The sequence below is a fragment of the Rhinolophus sinicus genome, linkage group LG07, assembly GCF_036562045.2.
Source record: "Rhinolophus sinicus isolate RSC01 linkage group LG07, ASM3656204v1, whole genome shotgun sequence".
Classification (NCBI taxonomy): Eukaryota; Metazoa; Chordata; class Mammalia; order Chiroptera; family Rhinolophidae; genus Rhinolophus; species Rhinolophus sinicus.
In genome coordinates this window covers 112,271,451-112,297,609 of record NC_133757.1, presented here as the reverse complement: position 1 = coordinate 112,297,609, position 26,159 = coordinate 112,271,451, and the positions used below count along the sequence as shown (strand labels likewise).

Genomic DNA, 26,159 nt, shown 5'->3' with positions numbered 1-26,159 from the left:
AAAGGAACTACAAAATCTATATGGCTAAAATATGCATGAATCATTTCCAATTAACAGGAGAGAGAGAGAGAGAGAGAGAGAGAGAGAGAGAGAGAGAGTGTGTGTGTGTGTGTGTCCACACCCACGTGTTCACCATTTATCACCGCATAATTTTTGTGGGCTAGCCAGTGAGTCATAGCCTATTTCAACTCTTGCTATATTGGTCAAGGCTACACTAAATTGAATAATCTTTAAAACCAGGTGTTACAAAGAGAAAAAGGAAATCTCATTTTCTGGTGTATAGACAAAAAAGAAGACGGAAATCATATCAACTGGACAGCCCATTCATTCAGCCAAGATAGAAGTCTCCCGTGGGTTAGGGCCTCCCTGGATGACTGTATCTCAGGGAAGAGCCAATGCTCAGGTTCAAGTCCCCAACTTCCAGGAGACTTTGAGGAGTCAAGTTGTGTCTCAGGGTACCACTGTTGGGATGGAGGTGACAGCAACCCCAGGTGCCTCAGTATGTGCCTGGGGTTCAGACATTTTCAGCGTCCCGCAGCCTAACGTGTACTGCTCATTGGGACATACCAGTTTCTCATTGGTCCTTTTTCCTGATACATCAGAAGGGAGAACTTTACTGGTTAAACCTTTATAGGACTCAGGAAGAAAAGATGTGATCTAACCAAAACTAGGATTTACTGCTTTATGTTTATAAGGATGCACGTTTAATGAATCAGAAACAAGGTTGGTCCTGTTGGCTAAGTTATGGTAATTTTTAAATTCACGTCACACTGTGGATCCAAATAATAGAGACTTTGACCCTATTTTCCTGGAAAGGAAAAAAGTCTGCAGGTGCAATATTCCTTATACAGATTGAAACCTCCTTTAACTTTTTTTTAAATCCCGACTTCCACTATCATATGGTCACAAAAGAATAATTGCTTGCTAAATTTAAGAAATGTTCACTACCTCATTCATTCACAGAATTTCAATTTTACTCTCGAAAAAAAGGCAGCGTGTATGATCACATAGTATTAATCAACTATTCTTAAAGCATAGGTTAGGCCTTCTGCTCATTTGTGAAACGGCATCCCCTGGGAGTACTTAGGACTGATGTGCAACAACTTCTGTATTTACCAGTAATATGGCTCATGAAAAACTTGCTGAGCGTGTAATTCAAGGGTTAAAAAAAAGTCAACATTTAAGATGAGACGATACACTGCTCCCTATACAGCGTTGCAATTAAATATTAGTCAAAATTTGGAGCATTCTTAGATATGAAACCCACCGAATAGGGTTTGGCTGGCACCCATCTGGGATGTCCTACACCCCATGCTAGGTGACTTTATCGTCTATACCATGAGAACTAGACAACCTATTGGAGCTTTAAGGAATTGATCAATAACACCCTCTTTCCACTCCCAAGTTTAGAAGAAATTGAGATATAGACGAGGATTCAGACAGATGGAGGAAATATATTTGCTTTATTACTGATAAAAGCTCTTTGGAGAATGTGACTGAATTTGTTATAATGCTGTTTTGCCCACAAACCAAGACTAAAATTTCAGTGGTTTAATACCACAGAAGTGTTTCTTGCACATGCAAAGTCCAATAAGCAAGGATCATCCTGCTTGGCAATTGGACTTCAGCATGGACATTCAACGACCTCCCATGATGTGGTTCCATCATTCCCTAGGGATGTAGAATATTCTGTGGAAGTCTCTACATCTGGCCAATGGGTGGGGAAGAGAGTGGGAAAGATGACACAGGAGGTGTTTATGGGCCAGTACCGTACATGGTATGACTCACATTGTTTCCTAGAACTCATTCACATGATGTCATCTAACACTGAGGAAGACTGGGAAAGTTGGGACATTTAGTCTAGCTCTATGACCACAATGTGCAGAGAAAATGGATTTTGGTGAAAACATAGCAGTCTTGGCCTGCTAATAGTTCTCGAATTAAGCAGACTTCCTCCTGAAAGACAACAGAGCATCCCTGCAGGATAGAACCTGCCTCACGAAGCTTATATTAATAGCACAGCTGAGGGAGAGGCACAGAGTGTACCCACTCTGTGGGCAAGGAGATTTCAGAGAGAGGGGAGGAAAGGGTTGATTGAACGCTTAGAAATATGATACTTTATTCTACCCCAGCCTCCCTGACACAGCTGCCTGAGTTATCTTGTTAAACACAAACCAGGTGGTGTCACTCCTTGGCTCAAAGTCCTCCAAGTGGCATTCTATCTCAGGGTAGAAGGTAAGTTTTTTAGAATGGCCTCTATGGCCCTTCATGAACTGGCTGCCCACTCAACATCCCTTCATCCCTGTGCCCATCATTGCCCCTTTAATAGCCACTCCACTCCAGCCACACTGGTCTTCTTACATGTGCTCTCACCATAGGGGCTCTGCCCTGGCTGTTCCCTCTGGAAAGCTGTTCTCCAAAGCACCCACATGGCTCATCCCCTCACCTCCTTTAAACCTTTTTCAAAACGTTGCTTCCCTGATTTCTGTTACAAACGGACACTCCTCCTTCTATATTACCCACTTTCTTTCCCAAGTTTTTCCCCCCAAGCCATCCCCATTTAACATAATATATAGTTGATATTTTAAAAAATTGTCTTTCTTTCTCCTCTCCTGGAATATAAATTCAGAAAGGGCAGGAATTTTCATCCGTGCTCTTTACTGCTGTGACTCCAGCACCTCGATTAGTTCCTGGAATATAGAACACATTCAGTAAACAATTCTGGAATGGGTGGATCAGGTTTATCAAATTGTTTTTTTAATATTATTTAATTTATAAATAAGTTTTGTTTCTTTATAGTTGTATTAGAATTTTAGGAATAAACCTAGCTTTATGTTTGAACCTATTTAAGTAATATTATTATAAAAGTAATTTAAGTCAACACCGAGAGCTAAAGACATGTTTTTCTTTACATAATTTTTACACTTTACTCTTTGAAATACACTAGGTTAGCTAGGTTGATAGTAATCTGGAAGAATCAGAAAAATTGCAAGAATATTAGAATTAAGAGGAAATTTGAATGTTATCTAATCTAACATTTTACCTTAAAATAGAACAACTCTAGGATTGTGGGAGCTTTTTTGTTATAATTCTTCTGTGGCCCCTCGTTTGCCAAGTTTTCTGAATTTTATCAGTAAGGAAATTATGTTCTTAATTTTTATAACATTTGTATTTACAAATAACTTGAAATTCCCCAAGGAAAGCAATGTGCTCCCATGATAAAATAAGATTCTTTACAGAAAATTTCTTTAATGTACCAGCTCCAAGTTTCAGAAATGAAAAGCTGTTCTAATGGAGTTAACAAATAGATATTGTTGGGAAATATTTAATTCTTTAAAAAAATCATGATGTAAGCTTGCCATGTGTTCTTTTACAAATCTTTCATTTATGTCCAGAGAAATTATATAGTTTAGTAACAGTGATGAAATTTTCATTTACTCACTTTTAACAATGGCTTTTACACAGTCTATTAATCCCTCTCCAGCAATTTGGGAAATGTTGCTATGAATCATTAGAAATTCATGAAGGTTTGAGCTGTGAAGTTTTAGTAGGGAATTATATTATGCCACAGGGATTCTTCCGTGGATAAAACAATGCCAGGATGAAATTCACTTAGGAATTCAGTTGTGTGCCTATACCCCTGGAGGGTGGATTAAACATCCACACTGTAGACTTTTGTCCAGCCATATGAAAAGAAAACATGAGAATTCCTTTTCAAAGTTACTAGGTTTTGAGATGAACATAACTACATAATTAGTACTGGGAGGGAATATTCTACCCTCTTGAAAAAATGAACATGGAATCTCTGAATATTATTATTTCAGCCTGTGACATGACTCTGTTACTTTAATATAACACACTGCAAATCACAAAGTGCCATCCATTTATTTGCTTTTTTATTATTATTTATTTGTATAAAAATGGTCAAATTTATTCACAGGAAGCACTGCCTTCAGTTTCACTGAAATGAATAATGAGCCTCACTCTAAATGATGTGATGAAGTCTGCTCAACCCTTCTATTTACCTTAGCCTCACTCTTAGGACCAACTCTTCATTTTATCCTGCCCCAGAAGATGTTTGAGATACACGAACCACTTCGGGGGATAAAAATGGGGAGCTGAATCTATTTTGTTGTTGCTGCTGCTCTTAGGATAAACTTCACTTTATGGTGCACACATATGTGATATCTTGCAATGAGAAGACTGTCAAATTGGCCTATGGAAACAATTCGAGGCAGTGTTTTTGAATAACCAAGAGCATGTCCCTAGGACTCATTTACAACATCTTAATTATATAGTTTGCTTGCAATTTCCATAATTACGTTCGTCTTTCTTTGCCTCAAGCTGAGAATGGTTTTTAATTCTTCCAAGTGCTGGGGGTTCACAGTCATTAAAGATGCCAAAGCATTTTGGAGAAGTTGATGGGGAAGGGAATTTAGTGTAATGGGCTGAGTTCTGTCCCCTCAAATCCAAATATTCATATATTGGAGTCCTAACCCCATTAGCTAAGTATGTGACTGTATTTGGAGATAGGCCCTCTAAAGAGGTAATTAAGTTAAAATGAGGTCATTAGGATGGGCTTTAATCCAATCTGACTGGTGTCCTTATAAGAAAAGGAAATCTGGGCACAGGTACAGAGGGAAGGCCATGTGAAGACAGGAAGAAGACAGCCACCTACAAGCCAAGGAGAGAGGCCTCAGACGAAAACAACCTTGTGGACCCCTTGATCTTGGAGTTCTAGCCTCCAGGAATGTGGTTGTTTAAACTTTGGTTATTTGAAGCCACTCATTCTCTGTTATGGCAGCCCTGGCAAAGTAAGATACACAGCAAAGCAATCATGGTAAAAAAAAATAATAATAATAATAAAAAAATAAAAAAACCTTTAGTTGAGCGTTCACCTATTGAAACAGAAAGAAGACAGTGAATGGGTGGATGACATACTAGGTTGAGAACAGTACAGCGGGATGTGGGTCTCCGTTACCTATTTTTCCATTTGTTTTGCAACTGGATTGTGGTATCACTCAGAGCAGAGATGATGTTGAACTTGTCTTTGAACTCCCTACTCTACTCTTTGCACACGGTAGGTACTCCTGCGTGCCTTCTGAACAGATCAGTAGTTACTTAGGGGAGGTGTACAGCACCTCTATGGTTCAGAAAGCAGGCTATGGAGTGAGGTTCCCTGAGGTTGAAGCCCGGACCTGCCATTCATTAGTTGTCTGCTCTCGGGCAAGTTCCTCCACCTCTCTGTGCCTCTGTTTCCTTAGGAGTAAAATACAGATCGTCATTTTGCCTACCTCATGTGTGCTGTGGGTATTCAATGAGTACACACATGGAAAAGCACTTAGAATGATCCCAGGCACATAAAAGGCGCTCGGGAAGTCTTTGCCATTAGTCATCTCAAGAATGTTCAGCGTTAAGAGGAAGCTCTGCCTTCAGAGTTGACATAAAGCAGGCCTCTGGTTCTGGCTGATACTGCTATCACTTCTTTGGCCAAATTCCAACTTATTTCCTTCCCACATAAGTAGCCAAATTCTCCCGACTCAGGGAGAGGAACTGGCTTTTAGAAAGCTAAAAAGGAACCATGCAGGCTGCATAATAAAGAGCGAAGTCATTCTGACCTTCATTTAGCTCATCTGTACAGCTCAGCGCTGTTATGTCAGCAGGCTTGCCAAGGCAGGCAGTGGTCACCATGTACTGGTAATGGCTATGTTTAGATCCGACAGCTAAATATTGGGGGATTAGGGAAGGGTTAAGAAGAATCAGAGGACACACATACTGTGTTTCCCCGAAAATAAGACCTAACCGGAAAATAAGCTGTAGCATGATTTTTCAGGATGTTCCTAATATAAAAGAAGCCCTAATGCATCTTTGGAGCAAAAATTAATATAAGACCTGGTCTTATTTTCGGGGAAATACAGTGGGGCTTATTTTACATTACGAGAATCTTGAAAAATCATGCGAGGGCTTATTTTCCAGTTAGGTGTTATTTTTGGGGAAACATGGTACAAATAAGTGGACGCCAAAATCTCTCCTTGCTTGACCTTGCAATCCTCGTGTATATCTAGAGAGGTGGAATATGCCTGCGTGCAGCAGAAAACTTAAGTAACTGTACTTAAAATGCAGACCATGGTTTTGAGTGCAGAGGGGACATAAATTAACAGATGAATTTAATTTGGGGAAAGCCTGTGTGAGAAGGTGAGTTCTAGGTAAGATTTGATGGATGAAAGGACATAAATTGGTAGAGACGAGGAAGAGAGGGAAACCATTATTCAATGAGATCCCACGTTGCAGACTCAGAATCTTCATTTAACCCTATCATGAAGCCTCAAGGTAGGTAAAGATAACCTCTATGCCTGGCATGTACGGACAGGAGATAGGAACTGTGTGCCTGTTCACGAAAATGAAGGCTGGGTGATGTCATTCTTCCTCAAACAGATGTTTTACCAATATTTTCTCCTTCATAAAGATTCCTCTTTTGTCAGAACTCTTGTCGTTCCACTAATATGAAAATTATGGTATACATTATATTTCACTGTAACTCTGAGCATATGCTAGAGGTGATCAAAAGAAAGGGGTCCATCAAGGTCCAGGTGTGGCCAAGCGTAGATGCAGGCCTCAGAGAAGGCAACACCTTGTGGAATGTGTAGGAATGCCTTCAGCTACACGTAACAGAATCCCCAACTAAAGATGGTTTACAAAACAATAGGCTCAGGAGCTCACAAGAAGTCCAGAGGTAGACGGTTCTAAGGTTGGCTAAGCCCATAGTGGGACATGGTCACCAAGGGCTCAGGTCATCATTACCATCAGCTTCTCTGCTCTGTCACCTTCAGGGCGTCATCAGTGTCTCCTCTCACAGTTATCCACAGTCGCAGAAGTTTCAGGTGCCACACGCCAACATGACAACGTTCCTTCAAAAATGAGGGGAGGGTCTGGGTGGGGTTATATAACCATGGCCAAATCCTGTCAGTGAGAAGAATAGAAGTATGATTGACTTCGCCACTAGTGACTCATAGTACATAGGAGAGGGAACCTCAAGACAAAATGAGGACTCTGCCAGGAGGGGAGAACAGGGAAGAAAGTGGCATCCAATGGTGTTCATCACAGTGAATTCACCATCGTCTGGGGGGACTTCACATTTCTTTTATCCAGCCCATTTGGAGCTGACCTCATATTTCTGCTTTGAGAAGGCAATCTATTTTCTCCCCTTCTTGGACCTGAGCTGCTCTGTTGCCCATTCCTATACATCTCGACTTTATTGGTATGTTTATAGAACTGTAAGGAAGGAACCATATTACTATCTCTTATTTGCAGTGTGCATTATAATAGAAAGAGTGCTTCTCCATGTAGTTTCACTGTCACTCCAAACAATTCTGTGAGAAGACCAAGGCTCAGGTAGGTCAGGAGGTGTCTGGTCCAGATTCAAACAGCTTTTCGGTTACTGCATTTGTCCTCCAGTTCAGGTCTTCTGACTCTTAACCCAGTGCTCTTTCCGTTATCTCCTCCTAATGCTCAGAACAGTTCTGGTAACATCATAATCACGCAACACATATTTATTAAATAACCAGATTAACATTTAAAATCTGGAAAAATGTGCATACCGATTCTATAATTTCTCTTTAGGAGAGTTTGAGAAAATATAAAGCGTTATCCTAAGACAGCCACTGGAGGTCGCTATTATTTCACAAAAGGAGAATTTTTCCCCCCCCAGAAAGAACAGTCTGATCCTGTTAGAAAATCCCAAGTGAAATGGCGGTAGTTGTTGAATAACATTTACTGACTTCCCAGGCGTCAGGGATTACAACTATAGAAAGCTCATGTTTTGTGGATTTAGCGTTAACATTTACCAAACATCCTGCTGAACTGACAAACTGACATAGCCATTTTTTTTCCTGTGACATTTCCCCTTGTTTAGAATTACCATTTCTCTTTTACAATGTAAAGATGGGTTATTTTGTTCATAGAAAAGGTTCTTTCCGCAAAGCTGGTTTTCCCCCATTGTCATATTCCCAAGGAGGAGCCCTCTCTAATTTCCTGTGGGTATAATCTGAGAGACGTTTAGAACCCAAACTCTCTCTCTCTCTCTCTCTCTTTTTTTTTTTTTTAACCTGGCCCATCCTTGCAATTCATTCACAGATGTCTGAAATTTCATCATCTCTCTATTGCTTTCTGTGACATTTGTGTCCCCACTTTGAGGGCCTCTGCTCCAGAATGGCATTTCCCAAACTGGTGTTCCTCAAAATATAGATGAAAAGGAGGGTTCCTCCATCAAGTCAGTTCAGGAACTGCTGCAAAGGGCTGCAAAGCCGCATCAGCACTTTAAACGGGAACGTCAATAGCATAGAAACAGTTGGTGTTACTTTGTCTAACAGTCTGTTTCCATATCTTTTGACCAGAGGGCAGCAGACCTCCGTAAAGGGTCAGATAAGGAAATATTTTAGGTTTTGTGGGTCAGCTGGGGTCTCTGTTGGAACTTCTCAAATCTGCGATGGTGGCATGAAAGAGGCTGTGGGCAATATGTAGATGATTGAGTGTATCTGTGTGCCAATAAGACTTTGTTTATAGACACTGAAATGTGAATTTCATGTCATTTTCATATGTCATAAAATATTCCTGGCATATCGTTCCCCCAACCATTTAAAACTCTAAAAACTCACAGCAGTATGGGTTTTGTATGGAGCTTGTAACGTGCACCACAACAGGCGGTGGACCAGGTTTGTCCGATGGCCCAGTTTGCTGACCCCTGCCTTAGACCACACTTTTTACTTTTCAGGTGACATCTATTAAGATTGAGGGGATTGTAAGAATACAATTTGGAAAAGGGTGGTATCTAACTGTTATGAATTGGGTTTTCAGCACAACAGCCTGCTTGCTGACTTCAGATAGCAATAGGGGAAAAGGAAACAGGAGAGATCAAGGTCTCTTTGGGTGGGGAGATCTAAGCTACGGTCCTCTCTCTAACTGCCTGTGCCACTGTTTCACTTCGTGCTGGTCCTAGTGCAATGTATGTAGAGAAGCTTCATTGGGTCATGTCACTTCCCAGCCAACGCTGTCAAGAACTAGTATGCCTTCTCCATCCTTATCTTCCCATTCCAGGCCACACGACACAACACTGTGAGATAGTGGAGCTTCCAGAGATGGGAGCCACTTTGATGGACATTTTCTTATTTTCAATTATTATTGTAAACAATACTGTAAGCCATTGGTTACATTCCTAGATTTCTTTTTAAATATACTGCTTCCTTACATAAAATACCCAGGACATATACGGGACAATTAAGGTACCCATACTTAATTCAAGAAAACCTATGATTTTGCCTCTATTTCTGGACAGATACCTTTCTACCCTTTATTGGCTGAGATAGTAATTAATAGCGATCTGGGTACTGGCACTAAAGGTTGGGTGGGGAAGACAAAATTATCTAGACTTGTTCGGACTGAATTTGAGTTGTTCCACGATTTGTGCCTGAGAAGCCGCAAGACTGAAGAACTCACTAGGTGGCTGAGTGTGAGACATAGGTTTATTGAGACTTACAGATGGGGGAGAGTGTCTGGTGGCGGCTTGCTGGATGGGTAGTGATCCACACACAGGAGGAGAAGAAGCAAGGTTACATAGGTACAGAAAACATAGGTCATTCCATGGGAGAAATCATCTGGCAGGCCCGCTCCCATGCACACAGAGTCCCAAGAAGCCAGGTGACTTTGGCTGCCTGCCAGCTTATGAATGTGGGCCAGGTCCCTACATTCAACCCCCAGGAATCTTGTGGACTAAAGATGAACATTGTAAAAAGAAACCGCAACAACAATACAGGCAAACGAAAAACAGAAACAGGCCCAGGAGGAAAGCAAGTACACCAGTAATTACGACTCGCCAGTGGGTGCTGAGGGAGGATAACCAACGAGATAAGGGGTCTTGTGCTAAGTCGTCTATTGACTTAATGTGATTTTGCATTTTAGCCAAAGTGTGACTTATATTGGCATGATAATCCGGCACATAGACACAACACTCGGTTCCCACCAGGGCACAGGTGCCCCCTTGGGCCGCCGTGAGGATATCTAAAGCCATCCTGTTCTGTAGTACTACCTTCCGCAGTTGGGTGGTTTCTTCATTTAACATAGCTATAGCTTGCTTGGAAGCATTAAGGGCTTGAGCAGTGTGATTAGAGAGGGCAGTGACTTGTAGCTCTAAGTCGATAACTGCCACCTCAGGTAAAAAGATGGCCAGAGGATAAAACCACCATGATGCACGGGCTACGCGATGTCTGGCCTTCACCGCCTCCCAGTTGCGCGGAGGTGAAGTGAGGGTCTTTTTAATAGTTGCCGGCAAGTAGGGCCTGCCCCAGGTGCACCTCCCGGTCCAATTGTAGGGCAGATATGGCCATCCGTGGGCGCCGCAGACCCATAACCAACCCCAAGGAGAGCTGTACGACCCAATCTTCTGAAATGGTGTCTGCCAACCCAACCAACTCTGATTAGTGATGTTTAGCGTGAGGTTGCAGAGGGGCTGTGGCGTCCACCCCATAATCCGGGCAGGGTCATCACTATGTCTTTCTACACATACAGACGCAGGGCGGGTGTATTCAATCTGTACGGCGCTCAGCCAGCCTCGTCCGTCATAGATGGCATAGCCCAGGGATGGCCGTGTCTTATTCACCTGCTCCTTAATAAGGTTGGAAATGTGGGAGTAGGTTTCACTCCTGGAAACAAAGTAGGTGGAATTGGTTATAGGGATTTGGTCCCATGATACAGTATTTCTATAGTTGGCAGCCCAATGTCGGAGAGAACCCCAGTCAGTCCAATTCCCTGCATGAAGGTGCCATGGCAAGCCTGACGCCGATGACAGGGGCAGGGCTGAGCAAATCCAGCAGTCCGTTTGATTGTAGACACTCGCCACTGTCCGCGTCCAATCCAGGAAGTAGTTACCTGTTACACTAAGGATGAAAAGTAAGGTGTTTTCTGGGGGCTAGCAGTAGGAACTCTTGCCCATCCAGAAAGACACGTGCAATTTGATCAGTGGTAGATAACACCAGGCTGGGAGAGGGTTGTTTGCCAGGCTTTGCATATCAAATCTTATCTCCTGCAGGAGAAGTGGGCTGTGGGTTTTGGTCCAGGGTCAGGACCTGCATAATAACCATCCATAAGGTCATACATAGGGAGCCCTGCTTTGTCATCGGCCCGGGGTTCTGAATAGTGATGTGGGGAGAGGTTTTAAAACAAGGGTTGAGGATATTACTAGTCCCTGTTTTATACCAATACCCCATGGGGTTAGGATCCCCAACCACTGAGGCCTGGTATGCTAGTGCCACGGCCAAGAGACCATCTGTGTCCCCATGTGTAGGTCTTGTGGCAACAGCAAAAGGAGGTTGTTTGGGGGGCCTCGCTGGGGCATGAGACTGTGTGGCCTAGTTACTTGAGCTACGAGGACCTGGTAGGGCCCAGCTGTCAGGAGAGCATATGCACAGGGCCTTTCTCTTCAAGGGGAGTCACTGATGGTCCAGAGTATCTGATGCAGCTGGATGGTGCACCCCTGGAGAGAGCTCGTCTATTTCCAATTGTTCCTTGAACAGTCCATTGCATCATTCGATTGGACTGGTAGTTGTTGGATTGTAGGGTCAGTGAAATGACTATATCATGTCATGTTGTTTGGCCCAGATTTGGGTAAGGATTCTAGAAAAGGGTGTCGCATTGTCACTGTCAATATGTGATAGGAGCCCGTAAGCCACTCTTAGATGCTCAAGTCCCAGGATAGTGCTCCATTGCATGGGCTGTTTACTTGGAAAGGCCTGGAGGAGGCCAGAAATTGTATCCACACAAGTTAGGGTGTACTTGCAGCCCTCTGACAGGAAGCGGTCCTACATAACCAACCTGCCAGCAATGAACCAATTCATGTTCTCTGCCGATGTGCCCCATGGGTTGCCCCAGTTGTTCAGGGCATCGGTGACTACACACAGGACATGGCTGACAGACAGCTCTGAGATCTTCTGCTGACACATCGAGGTTATATTATGTGGTCAGCTGGAGCAGAGTACATTGTCCTCAGTGGCTGCTCTTATTACAATATGTAGCCATTGGCCCAACGCAGGTGGATGAGGCTATTTGCCTCATGATTTCCAGGTGGGATATTCAAACCTGCATGAGATGGGACATGGTACACTGTGACAGTTTTCCACTGTACTGCCACCCGTATGGCTTGCTTTAATCCTTGCCCCATAGTGGTCGTTTTGTAACCATCCAGTCTTTTGCAGCCCAGGTGGGGAGCAATAGAATAAGGCCCTTATAGATTGCCCAGCTGTCGGTACACAGGGTGATACCAGTTGCTTCTAAGACATTTGCCATCCATACTGCAAGGTATCCCATCATATGGTGTCAGTCGGTGAGGGGCTGCACAGCGACTGTCCATTGGGGCGGCTGCCCTATGGCAGAGCCGTCCGCGCACCAGGCGTCTGGTTGGATTATTTCCCGTCTTTTCTTTATGGGAGATGGATGTCAGCAGAGAGTCCCGCAGTGAGACAGGTCCCAGGTCCCAGGACAGCATGCATGTCTTCACTGCGAGGGCTGGTTGCAAAGTGATGCACTGCTATAAATGGGAATGTCATTTAGTCAGTGTCTGTGCAGTGCCTGAATGCGGCTTCCACAGATGTCCTGAAGCCACCCAGCAATCGGGAGGGAAGTTGTAACTGTGACACGGGCCGTGCTGGTGAGTGGTTCACACTGATGAAGGGCGTGGTACACCACGGAATTGGTTTTCAATTGGGCCGTACCACTGTTCATTCGGCTCCTTTCCGTAACTGCCACCAGAAGCCAAGAGGCATCTGCCATTCATTTTGCCATTGCCACAAGCCCCAGCCAAAACTCTCTAGCCACAAACCCTCTAGGCACTAGCCACATCTAATTCACAGGGCACATCAGGTGGAATCACGTCCAATGCCTGTACCTGTTTGACTGCCTGTTTTGCTGTGATGATTGCCTCCGTGTGTTGGGTTTCCCAGCCCCAAGGCGTCCCCGTCTTAACCAGTCTATATAATGGCCTACACATTTAGGCCAAGTGGGGGATGGAGGGTCACCAATAGCCCACGAGGCCCCAAACAGGCTGTAACTGGGGAACACATGCAGGGAAGGGAAAGCCTATATTCTGTCAGTAACTGCTTCTGGCATGATTTTTGTCTTACCCGCCCACATAACACCCGAGAATTTGACAGAGAACCCAGGCCCTTGCACTTTGGTATAGTCCACTGCCCATCCTCGTTGCTCCAGGTGGGGAATCAGTGTTCCAGCTGCTTGCTGTAGATCTGAAAGAGACTCATAGTTTAACATTATGTCATCTATGTAGTGAAACAGGTGCACTGAGACAGGCTTTTGCCAGAGCTACAGATCTCTTACCACGAGGCCGTGGCAGATAGTGGGGCTGTGTAGATACGTTGGGGGAGGATGCTAAAAGTCCACTGTTGCCTTTCCCATGTGAAGGCAAACTGGTCTTGACTAGCTGGATCAACAGCTACACTGAAAAAAAGCACTAACTAGATCAGTGACAAAATGGTATGTTCCCAGGGGTCGTCCAACGTCATATAGGAGGAAAGCAATACTAGGTTACAGCTGCATACAAGGGGGAGGTACTTTGTTCAATTCCTGGTAATCCACAGTCAACCTCCAAATGCCATCTGATTTTCCTTCAGGCCACGCAGGGCTGTTGAAGGCACTGTGGGTGGGTAAACAATGCCCACTTTTGCCAATTCCTGTACAATTTGGGTGATCCCCCCCAGGCAATAGTGTCAGGTATTTGTTATGCAAATGTGTTATGCGATGCGGGGATGGGAGTCTCACCAGAGACGTTTGGCACGTCCCCTAGTGATTGCCTTCACCGCCCTGAATCGCAGTCTGAATTCCCCTGCCGTTCTGCTGAATGTAAGGTCTGCCAGAATGTCCATGCCCAAGATGTATTTGGGTATGGGGGAGATGTGCCCTACATATCATTTAGGGAGGAGTCGACCAATTTGTAGGACTCAAGGGGTTTGCTTAGCCCTAATAGTGCTTCCTCCATAGCCATCTATGGCCAGAACTGGGCCCTGGAAATGGCTGGGATTGCCGTATATCAAAGTACATTCAGCTCTGGTATCAACCAGAGCTAAGACCATCTGTTTATTCTTGGAAACCAGCAGATGGTCAGTTCTACATGAGGCCTCCAGTCCCCAGCATATGCCCTGACCTGGAGTCAGGGGCCTTGGCCTCCATCCTATGGCTCCTGCCACCCACCCCTCTTCCATTGGTGGTGTCCTGGGCTGATTTCCCCCTTCTATTGCAGGGGACCATTTCTCATTGGTATTTTGCAAAAACGTTTCTCTTTGGGGAGTTTCTGCCACCATTTTACTAAAACCACATTTAGTTGTCTGTCCGTTTGTTCCAGGACAGTCCCTACTTGGAGCAGGTCATGCCATATCTGCTTAGGGTGACACAAACAGGCCCCGCTTTCTCCTTCTGTTCTGCCTTTCCGATCCCCACCCCTACCCCCACCCCTCCATTCCCCAGTGGCAGACTCTTTCAGTTTCTCCTAGGTAGGCCGCTGTTTGTGCAGCACTGGAGATTGGTTGCTCTACCAGAGAACTCAAGATTAAAACTAAGGTACCATACTGCTGGTTAGGGGAAGACTGTAAAATGCCATCCTTGATCCCTGCTGTAAAAATTACATTTTTACATGCCCTGTGATGTTCCGAGAACAGACAGCACATCTCATTCCCAGACTCGGGAGAATATCCTGCAATTCTTCCATAGTTGGCCATCTAATGGGCTGCGTGGGTATGTCCCCTTCGCCGGGCCAGACTGCCTTGCATAAAGCAATTAACCATGTGGGGAGTGAAATTGTTTCCTCCTCATAGATGGCCACATAAAGACGCTGCCTCAGCGAGGGGCAAAGGGTGGCTAGTTATCAATGCAAGTGTACTCATCCCAGTCCCATTCAGACTGACTCCTTCTGCCATGTTGTCCCATAACCAGAGCAGCCATTCTGGCAGACTTTCCCTAGCTTTCTGCCTAAAGCGATTGCCTAGCTCTATCAAGTCAGCAGCAGTATACTCCCTCATAGAGGTGCTGGCAAATGAGCAGGGTCGGCTCCTGTAGCCGGACCTGTTCTGTTTTCCTTTTTTGCTGCAGAATTGGATGAGCTTGCAGCACCGGGCTTGCTCGTTGCACCTCTGGTACATCTCTTTCTATTACATCCTCCCACATGTTCTCTTCGTAGAAGAGGTATCTAAGGGATCCCAGGCCTCGGGATCCCAGGCCGGGTGGCTAAGCGCCCTGCAGGTCCCCGGCACGGGGTAATTTACAACACAGTATGAGGACGAAGCAGCAGGTCAATGTCCTACTGATTATCTGCCTTCCTCAAGCTTTCCCACACAGCTTCTTGGGCATCAGCTTGTACCAACCAAACCTCCCTTTCTAAATACAATTCTTCTCGTAGCATGGCTGCTTGCGTTCTGGCCTGCAGCTCCACTTCGGGGGCCCATTTAACTGCCATTAACAGTGGCCATGCCACAGATGCCATCACCATGCGGTCAGCTTTCCTTTTCTCTAAGCCCAGGTCCTTGGCTATGGTGCTCAGTAACTGCTCCAGCCTGGCCTGCATTTTGGGGGCATCTCCATACTCACACAGCCACCCCCACCCATCAACCATGGATACCACAGCCCCCCACACAGAGGCTCTGTGGTATCCTGGGATTTCCCCCACAGAAAACTCCCTTTCTTTTTCCAACCATGTCCACATGGCCAAGGCTGTTTCTGGGCTCCTGGCAGGCTCACCAATTGTTCGGACTGAGTCCGAGTTGTTCCAAGATTTGTGCCCATGAAGCCGTAAGCCCAAAGAACACACCAGGTGGCTGAGTGTGAGACATAGGTTTATTGAGACTTACAGACTGGTGAGAGTCTCCGGTGGCGGCTTGCTGGATGGGTAGAGATCCGCGTGCAGGCAGAAAAGAAGCAAGGTTATATAGTTATAGAAAACAAAGGGCGTTCCATGGGAGAAATCATCCGGCAGGCCCTGCAGGCCTGCTCTCATACACACAGAATCCCAGGAAGCCAGGGGACGTTGGCTGCCTGCCAGCTCATCTGCATGTGGGCCAGGTTCCTACAAGATTCCAACCTTCCCTTTGTCTTATCTATTCCAGAGGCTTCAGGTAGGGAAAAGAACGTAAGGGCAGAAAACTCACAGGATTTGATTACAAATTACTCCAGTGAATCTGTACCACATTGGGGAAAACGACATCAATTTCAGGAACAGACTTCTAAGTTTTTGAACTATGTCTTGGAAATTAAAATATAAACAAGTGTGGTAAAAGCACATGACCTTTCAAGAAAGGTCCTCTAGAAATGTCAGGTCAAAGTAGATCAAGAAAATTTTGAAAAGTGAATAGAAAAAAGTAGATATCCTTTATTTGGGGGTGTCAAGGTAGCAGACACTGTGGGGGTAGCTTTGATGGCAGCTTCAGGAATTCTAAGGCCTCTCCATGTTTTCCAGTTTTCAGCCTTTGAAAATTATTTCAGCTCTGTCTTTCTTAGCTCTGATTTGTTTACCTGACATTTCAGACATAGTCAAACACCAGTTGTTGTTTTATAACTCCCAAACTACTTTTATCCATTATAATCCGCAACAATTGTGAAAAGTTTGCAACAATCCTGGGTTGTGGAGCTCCCTTGTTTCCAAACGTTTCGCCAACGATGATTCTGGATCAGCAGCATCAGTGTCACCGGGCACCTTGTTAGAAATGCAGGTTATCAGGCCCCCACCCCAGATTTATGGAGCTGGTCTAGCAATCTGTGTTTTCATAAACCCTTCAGATTACCCGAATGTATGCTAAAATTGGAACAAACACTGTGCTACAGCCACTAGGCAGACCAGGCTAATATAAAATAAGGAAAAGAGAAAGTCTGAAAGCTACCATGGATTATTTGGCTAAGGCACACCAAGTGTTACAAGAATAAATATGGAAAGGAAGCCTACTGGAAGGAAATGACTGAAAGAATTAGAAATCTGCATTACAGGAAATATGCTGCTTGGGTTCCTGATGAATCTTAACCCATGTGTAATTGTATAAATCTAAAAGTATATAACTTTATATAAGATGTCTTTGCAAAGAAGAATGAAAAGAATAGTTGTAAAAACTTCACAAATAATGTAAAAATGTATCACATGGAAAAATCTAAGATAAAATTACTTTCTCAATAATTATGTCATAGGTAGTTTTTTAATAGTTATAATTTGGTTAAGAATCAGGTAATTCAGGAAGGAGGAACAATAAACTCATGTTGAGGAATAGGAAAATTTACAAGAACCACAATAAAAAGTTTCACGTTTAATTTTAAAGGAGAAAGTTTGTCATGGAGATTCATGACAGAGCTAGAGTGAGCATGGAGACATTTTGAAGTAAATTTCCACCTATACTTAATATTCTCAGCTTACTTTGAGTTATCTGTTCAGGTTTGGATCTACTTTATCTAAGTTACTAAATTTAAATCTCTCATTGTTTATTATTCTACTCATTTCACCTTTTAGGTCTAACCTTTTTATCACAATATTTGCAATTCATTTCTGTTTGGCATTTATAAATGCAATTATAATTCCGGTACCTTTATAAGAACTATTTAGCTTATTATACTCATGAGTCATTTGACACATTCTTCTAATCTTTGTCACCTCAAAGGTCCTCACCTTCTAAAATTCCACAATTCTACAATTTCTAATTTGTGCTGCAGTCTAGGAATCCCACAAGGAAAAGTAGAAGAGATGAATGAATTTGCTCAGAAAAGCATTTCAGAAATAAGAATCCCAACATTAATATTTATTTTGCACTAATCCAAACATGAATCTAGATTTAAGGATGGTTCACTGCTCATATAATTAAGCTAATGTTACAGAACTATGGAATCATGAGTTTGCAAATGAAAAGAAATGGAGATACTGAATCAAATGTAGAGTTAATGAGCCTTTTCAGGCTTCATCATGTTAAACAATATATTCCATTATTATAAATGTTTGTAACCATTAAAAGTAAAAAAAACCCACCATATATCGATGAATGCACTTTGGACCAAGTAGCCTGTAATTTCTCCGTTATTTTGAGGAACTTTATCATATAGATGACATTTACTCCATGTCTTGGGGCACATGTAGATGATTTTTTTTCATTGTGACATGAATCATAATAGAATGCTCAAATGGCTGAAGGTTGCCTCGAGATTGTCAAAATCCGTTTTACACAACAGATTGAAAAAATAATAAAAAGTAACTCCCTTAATTCAACTTGTTATTTCTATTATTGTGGCATAGCTCCCATTCCGCTTAGGAAAGTGAAACCTACCAGGATCTCTCTTCTGTCTCTGCAAAGGAGATTCTATCATCAGCACAGTAAAAAATGGCTCAGGCGGATAAAAAAGAGGTGGTACATGGATACAACGGAACATTACTCAGCCATAAAAATGAATGAAATCTTGCCATCTGCGACATGGACCTAGAGGATATTGTGCTGAGTGGAGTAAATGAGACAGAAAAGAAAACACCATGTGATTTCACTTATATGTGGAATCTAAAGATCAAAATAAATGAACAAACAAAACAGAAACAAACTTATAGAGACAGAGAAACTTTTGAGGGTTGCTAAAGAAGAGGGGTTTGGGTGAAGAAAAAGAGTAAGGGATTAAGAAGTACACATTGGTAGTTACAAAATAGTCATGGGGAGGTAAAGCATAGGGAATACAGTCAATGATACGGTAATAATTATGTGTGGTGTTAGATAGGTACTAGATTGATCGGGTGATCACCTGGTAAGTTATATCAATATCTAACTAATCACTATGTTTTACTCCATATAATATACGTAATATTGTATGCCAACTATAATTAAAAAATTATTTTAGAAAACGACTGATTATTTTTCCTAAGAGAAGGTCATAACTTTTATTTTGATTTCCAAATTTGTATATACATGATAGTGAGAGTCTTGGGTAGGCTTCCATATAGGGATATTAAATCAGTCAGTAAATAATCTCATTTTGGAAATGGCCGTAGGAAGGAAATGACAAATCACCTTATATGTCAACTGGCTTCAGACTATTCCAGAGAATAATTGAACATGCACTCTTGCAAGCACCTGATTGTTGGGTGAGGGTGTCATAAGGACAGCAGTGCCTCCACTCTGACTCCCTCCACCCAGTTGGATAAGTTTATCCGTGTCTAAGATATGGAACATCAGAGCTGCTTTTTAGACAGAACGCTTATTAATGTATAGTATGTAGTAAGCACTGTGCTAGATGTTGAGAATACAAAAAAGCATATGATATAAACCTGGAGGAGATAAAAATGCAAGAATGTAATTTTGATAGAGTTGTGTAAACATTGTGATAAGTACATACACAATCTGTTTGAGAAGCAAGCAGAAAGAGCCTCCGACACAAGGCGGTAAAGACTGGCGTGTGGGAGGGAGGCTTACAAGAGGAAACCTCTACCTTCCCTCCAGCCCATTCAGCCTGGTCTGGCGACAGGGGCAGAACCAGGACTCAACCCTAGATCTTCTCTCATGCCCTTCAGTGCTCTTTTGACTAACAAAGATGCCTCTTGGAAGAGATGACCCTTCTGAGATGACCCTATGTAATAAACCTGACAAGCTCTGGGAGCACCACATGGCAGGCCTCACAAGCTCAGTGACTGAAAGTCACTACACAAGATGGTCTGATCACAAATTCCTAACGGGGCAGGTGATGGCAGGTAGTCACGTCCTAGGCATGTATCTTCCTTAGCAAAGGTCAGTCTTTACTTTTTAGTGAGCCCTGTCCACTGTTCCTTGTGCATCTAGAACAACATGCCTTTGAAATGTCAGAGTGGTTTTCTCTCCCAGGCCCCTCATAGACATAAGTGCTGGCACCGGAGCACCAGAAAGCTCCTCATTGTTATCTTGTTGTCTGCATACCATTTCTATTTACTGTAAATATTGAGTCTCCTGTATCCACCAACGTAAAAGAAGTCTGTGTCTGTCCACTTTGCTTTTCATCCAATCCTACAGATTGCCCTGCTTTGCTTTGTCCCGCCCTCTTAATCTACCAACAATGGATTTCATGTAACCTTCCTTGCATTTACTCCTTTGATTCTAAAAGCATGAAAAGAATTGCTGAACTGCCATTCTCAGAGCGTTTTTTTCCCAATCCATTGAGATCTTGCTTCTAGGCATGTCCTCAAACATTTGGCTCAAATAAACTCTTATAAAACTTTTGTATAGGTTGGATGTTCTTTCACTTATAGTAGAATCCCTTTATTGGTGAATTCAGTAAAACATATTTGGGGAGAGGGAGGGAGGGAGGAAGGGAGGGAGGAAAGAGGTAGGCATTCTGCCTGCCTCGCCCCGGTGCCTCTTTTCCTGTGATCATCTAGCCCTGCTTAGAGTGAGTTAAAATACCTACATTATATTTTTGCCATATGCTCTGTAGTATACACTATATAATACTGTATACAGCATTCAATGTTCATATGTAAGATGAGTGTCTTAATTAGCTAATGCCACAATAATATTCTCTAGCAAAGAACCACAAAATCTCAGCAGCATACAACAATAGGCTTTATTCTTCTCTGATGAGTCTGCTGATCAGCTCTGTTCAACATGACTTCTCATCTTTCTCCTGGGACCACGAGCTACTTGTGTTCGTATGCACTTCTCCTGGTGAAGGCAGAGGTGTGAAAGAGCAAGTGGAAACTCCTGAGATCTCGGAAGGCCTAGACTTGGAATTGGCACAGCCACTTTTGTCTATATTTCATTAGCCAAAGCAAGTCACAAAAATCGAGGGGCAGAGAAAACACACTCTTCTGCACACCAAGACTGTGGTGAGAGTGTGGATGTGGGTAGAGGTGAAAAATTGGGGCCAATAATCGAATCTACTAAGTTATCCCCACCACATACAATGTTTGTTACACTCTGTGAGCGATTAAGGGGAATTTTAAAGATACTATGGACTGGTGAACCTGAAAACCTATCTTCTGTATGAGATGTGATCTTACTTTACCTCTGACCAGCTGATGAGACATATGCCCAAGATGCCAAGTCACCTAGGTGAACTTCCAGGGTTGGAGCTGCCTTTCTCTGGGCCCAAGGTCACCATACTCATTGGGGCATTAATTAGACTGGGGCCAAAACTGTATTTTTGAAAATCAACATATTCATTTAACTCTGAAACAAAATATTACTGAGGGCATGGTTTCCAAGAGAAAAGCTCCCTCCACCAGCTCACTGCCTGGAGACCTCCCCATGACTCTTATCTTTGCGGTAAAAGTTAAGTGTTTTGTCTGTAATAGCCCAATTTCCCTATAAGGCTTTCCCTTATCTTCAACTAACCCTTGATACCTTGATCAGTTACCACCTGTTACTTTCAGTGATGGCTTTCATACTTGCTTTACAGTGGTTATCTTTGTGAGGTTTTGATTATGTGCGTATTCATTTTCTATGTACGTATGTGGTATTTTTACTATAACATTTTTGAATACAGATAAGCAAAGAGTCAAACACCGAGCACTTTACAAACATTTTAAACATTCCCCACCACAACCCTGCAAGATAGATATCGTTGAATCCATTTGATGCAAGAGGAGACTGAGCAACAGTGAGATCAAGGAGTTTGCCTCGGCTGACACACCTTCCAGCTCTGTGGCAAGTGCCTCACCATTACCCAGGTTATACTAAAGCTCATATGCTGGCATAACTCCTCTACTCAGAGCTCCATGGTATCTTTATCTTACTTCTTTAAAATTTTAGTTAACACACAAAAAGATGCATGCTCAGTATGAAAATTTAAAGCTAAATATGAGTACATGGCCCATGGCAAAAACAGACTTTGAAACACCGAACCTCAGAATTAGGCTAACTTTCCCATCCAGTCACTGGCAGGACTGTTTTGTTTCCTTATAAACAAACTATGATTTAAACACTCAGTTTAACCGTAAAGTACAAAGCGATTAAAAATCTGATGAAAAAGAACCTCCGCCACAGAAGACTATGGTTTATATTTTAGTGTCATCAAGGAATCTAATTTATATTTCCTCATCTTTTATTTTGATAACAAGCAAAATAGCTCGTTTGGTGCCTTTCATTCTCAACATTTTATGTCACTAGCTCAAAGCTTTTAAATCTTTCAAGTGTTCTCTACTAAACAAGTTGATGTCTGCTGGTTTTATTTTAAATCAAGGATTAATAAAAAATTCAAGATATTAAAAGTCTATTTCTACAACATCATCAGTGACAAATCTATGATCACATATGGAACCAGGAATATCACAAAACGGGCAGTATTTTGGATTTATGTTGTGCACATCCCGTGAAAAGGAAAATAACAAAGCTCACTTTAAAATGTGTTTCTAATTCCCTCCAGTGAACCCACACAGTGATGGAAAAATCCAGTCTTCACTCTTTGCTGCTCCATTCGGATACATCCTAAGTCCCAGGCCATGTTTTTACTGAGGATAGAAGGGTCTGGCAGCATGCCGGAATTACAGATGGGGGACACCGGTGTGGGAATTCACCTTGCATTAATCTCCCCCCATTCCCTTTCTCTCTCATGATACAGCCTCGAATGTACATTAATGCCCAGGGCGCTTCAATGTCCTGGAATGTCAGACTTTCCCAGGAAGCCAATTTTTCTTTAAGGGCAGTTATACAATCTAAATGCATGCACTAACATTCTTTTTCCTGAATGTATTATTTCTCACACTCCGTTCCTGTTTTGTTTTCTCTGACATTATAGAAGAAAATTAATGAAACAATAAATTAAGAGCCCTGGTGCTTTATCATTTTAACCGTTCAGCAAATCTAATTGATACCTTGGGGAGACCAGGAGGTGCTGGCTGATAACTCCTTTACAGCAAAGGGCTTTTTGCTTGTTTTTGTTTTCTTTCACGTTCTATTTACCATAAAGCACCTTCTCTTGTTATTGTGTGGTATAAATAATGAATGCAATAGCAAATATGATAATTAAATTTTGGGTGGAGAGATAACTTTACACTTTTGAAATTAAACTGCAATATTTTGTTCCAAAATATATATAGAACTGACAAATCTGGTCATTTGATTAGAAGGAAGTAAACTAAAAATCTCTAGGTTTCATTACAAATTCTGGAATATTTATAACGAAAAGAAGTACTTGGACAGTTTGTAGAAATTCTCTCTTCGGAGGTGTCTAAAGTAGAATTTCTTTATTTGGAGAGGATTAGGATTACAGCACATTTTATCTATGTTTATTGCAACCTCTGTGTGTATGTGTGTGTGTGTGTGTGAGAGAGAGAGAGAGAGGGAGCACACACATGCCATTTTCTCTAGAGCTGAATTAACAATGCTAATATATTGGAGGCTTTCTATCTAATCTGAGGTCCAAAGCTGTATTAAGGTTAAAAATGGTAATTTTCTAAATGAGTAGTAAAAGAGTAATCTTTGTGTTTTAAATACAATGAAGTTAATTTCTCTCTCTCTGTTTTGTTTTTTTTTTTCCATGTGAGAGATATGTCAGAAAGAACAACTTTTGGAGACATTTTAGGGCAAATAGTGGTGGCTTCTCAATTGCTCAAAATTGTCAGTTGAGAAGCCTACTTGTCACTCACTGCCTTTAGCTTAAAGAAGATGAGTTCCCTGGGGTTGATGGGGGAGGGGGAGGGTGCAGATGGCAAGAGACTAGAGGTACAGCTAAAGTTTTGAACTTGTACTGGCAAGGGCCAGGGCATATTGAATTCATGTGAATGGGAGTTTAGGTTTTCCAACTGCTTCTTAATGTCAAATTTAATATATTTCAGGTTCAATTGTTTATTTTCATGGTGTAAGTATTCCTGCAACGTTTAGTATTTCCCCTTGGAGTGCTGGCCCCGCTCTTCCTTTGACGAGTCATTTTTGACCTAGTCATTTTTCAGGTCTAAATTCAATACCACTTTCTCCAGGAAACCTGATTAGGCCTCTACATTTAGGATCCTTTTTTATTTTTCTCTCTTAGTGCCCTGTTCCTTTCTTTCAGGGGAATATACGCATAGAAATATATGTACAGGAAACTCATTATGTATTAAGATCTATCTCTGATTTGTTAAGTTTCCCTCCCACATTGGACTGTATGCTCTAGCAAGGCAGGAACTGTCTAGACAGAACAGCTCCAGATGGTAGACAAGCAGTCAGTACTTCCGAAGTGAAGTAATCATCCGTCAATATGGCCTCACTTTCTCCTATGGGAGTTTAGGAGCTTCTTTGTCTTCATTTCCAATTAACCTTCGATTGGCATGATTCCTTATCAGTTTAGGTTAAGAATTTCAACGTTCTTACTTCATTGTCCAGGGGGTTTTATATTGAAGGGAGTTCAATAGCGATTTGTTTTGTAAAGAAAGAGCCATTTGATGGTATAAATCTTCCATATTCTTTTAAAGGTTAAATTTATTGTCTCACAAATACTCTCTTGTTTATGGGTTTTCACTGCTGGGACGTGTCCTTTCACAACTGCTTAAACTCACTCATATTTCAGTAAAGGAGATTTTCACCTTCTGCCACCCCCATCACACGATTTAATAGGATTTGGGGAGATTTGTGTCCTTTTGCTTGTGGATGGCCACAGGCAGTAACTCTGTCCTCATAAGTACTAGGTGCACAGTAGCTGTCAGGCCAGAGCCCTCTGGATGCTGCTGAGTCCTTATGCCATGTGAAGCCCAGGGGAAAGATGAAGCACATTAATTAGTACTAATTACTCCTGAGCCAGAAGGTCTCCTTTAAGTATGATAAAATACAATCTACCACACAGTTTGCTCAACTGGTCAGAAAGGTGGAGTTCCACAATCCAGATGCATTCACTGACACGTTTCCCCAGGAAACAAAACACAGCTGAGTAAATGAAGCCAAAACCTTGGCTCTGCTGTCACCTCTGGTGACCATCCAATTTGTCTCTTCCCTCTTACTCACAAGTATCTTCAATATGCCAGTATCCATTTAGAATGCATTGTGCTGTAAATAATAGGCTGTCTGACTAATCGTTGCTTAAACGGGAGGAGATGATTTTTCTCACATAACAAGAAACCTGGCTGTTGGTGGGCGGTGATGTTCCTTCAGCGGCTCACAATGTCTAGAGGTAGGGTTGGTGTCTCTGTGATTCTCATGGCTGTCAGAGGACTGACGCAGCTCCCAGCAGCCTCTGCTCACACATGCAGGGTTCAAGGGCATGCGTCAGGGGCAGCTAGCACCACAGTCCTATGCCTCACTTCCATCTCTCTTAGTCAGGAGAGAGAAACCTTCCTCATAAGTTTCCCAGCTTCCTTTACTTCTCCTTACTTTTCATTGGCCAGAACTAGGTTATATGGCTGCTCCAGCTGGGGGGAAAAAATGAGTAATAGGTTGTTGAACCCTTACAGAAGGTAACAGAAAATGGAGAAGGGGATTGGAAATGTTTTTTGAATTAGGTATGTAAGAGTCCTTAATAGATCTTAACTTGGGAATCTACTCAACCCTTTGCAAGCTCACCTATTACAGGAGCAGAAATGCATTCTTGGTGGTGACCATTTTCTCATTCCTTAAAATGTTCCTCCTTCTCTCTTTGGTGCCACACCTCCCGTCTGACATTCCTTAAAAAAAAAAAAAAAAAAATTCCGCACAGAACCAGCAAATCACATGGGGTAGCTTAAGCATATCAGTAGAACATGTACTATTTTATAGAGTACTGTTTTCTTTTCAAATGTTTTTCTCCCTCTCACTAGGGTGTTGTTTTCCTTTTCTCATGGGCTTTTCTCAGGTACTGCAATTCCTAGAGTAATAAACACAGAAGTTTATACCAGGTAATAGTAAATTTATTATTTCTATAACTGAAGCAAGATCAGTAATTTCATGGTTTGGAACAGTCAAGAGAAGTATGACGGTGAACTTCTCTATATTTATTATTTTTTGAGAATGTTATTTGAGATAGATACTCCCCTCACCCCCAGCCTTTCTAAAATACACAGTTTAGTCAAAATCTGTCCATGCTAGAGAGGGTGTCATATACTCGTAACTCATCAGTCAATCAGTCTCTTGGGTTGATCACCAACTCTTGTCACATAATCTGTTGCTGAATTCCTTCCTACCTGAGGTATCTTAAGTCACTGGGTGTCCCTGAAGGACAAGTGGCTTCACATTTCATTTCACCAAGAA

At 42.4% G+C, this 26,159-nt stretch overlaps 1 protein-coding gene across 6 annotated transcripts in view; it reads right to left on the bottom strand.

The window, feature by feature from the left end:
• Window positions 1-9,500: 9,500 nt before the first annotated feature.
• LOC109446927 (endogenous retrovirus group PABLB member 1 Env polyprotein) overlaps window positions 9,501-26,159 on the bottom strand; it is a 43,501-nt gene continuing 26,842 nt past the window's right edge. For 2 of the 6 annotated variants that reach the window (XM_019730794.2, XM_019730793.2), the window contains exons 3-5: window positions 15,897-15,926; window positions 13,167-13,286; window positions 9,501-10,928 (exon numbers count right to left, since the gene is read on the bottom strand). In XM_019730794.2, coding sequence (XP_019586353.2) covers window positions 9,743-10,928; window positions 13,167-13,237 — 1,257 coding nt within the window. In that variant the 5' untranslated portion in view covers window positions 13,238-13,286; window positions 15,897-15,926 and the 3' untranslated portion in view covers window positions 9,501-9,742. Of the gene's footprint in view, window positions 10,929-13,166; window positions 13,287-13,377; window positions 14,420-15,896; window positions 16,376-26,159 lie in introns of those variants that run through there. The other 4 variants (XM_074338485.1, XM_074338487.1, XM_019730791.2 and 1 more) reach the window with 4 other exon arrangements.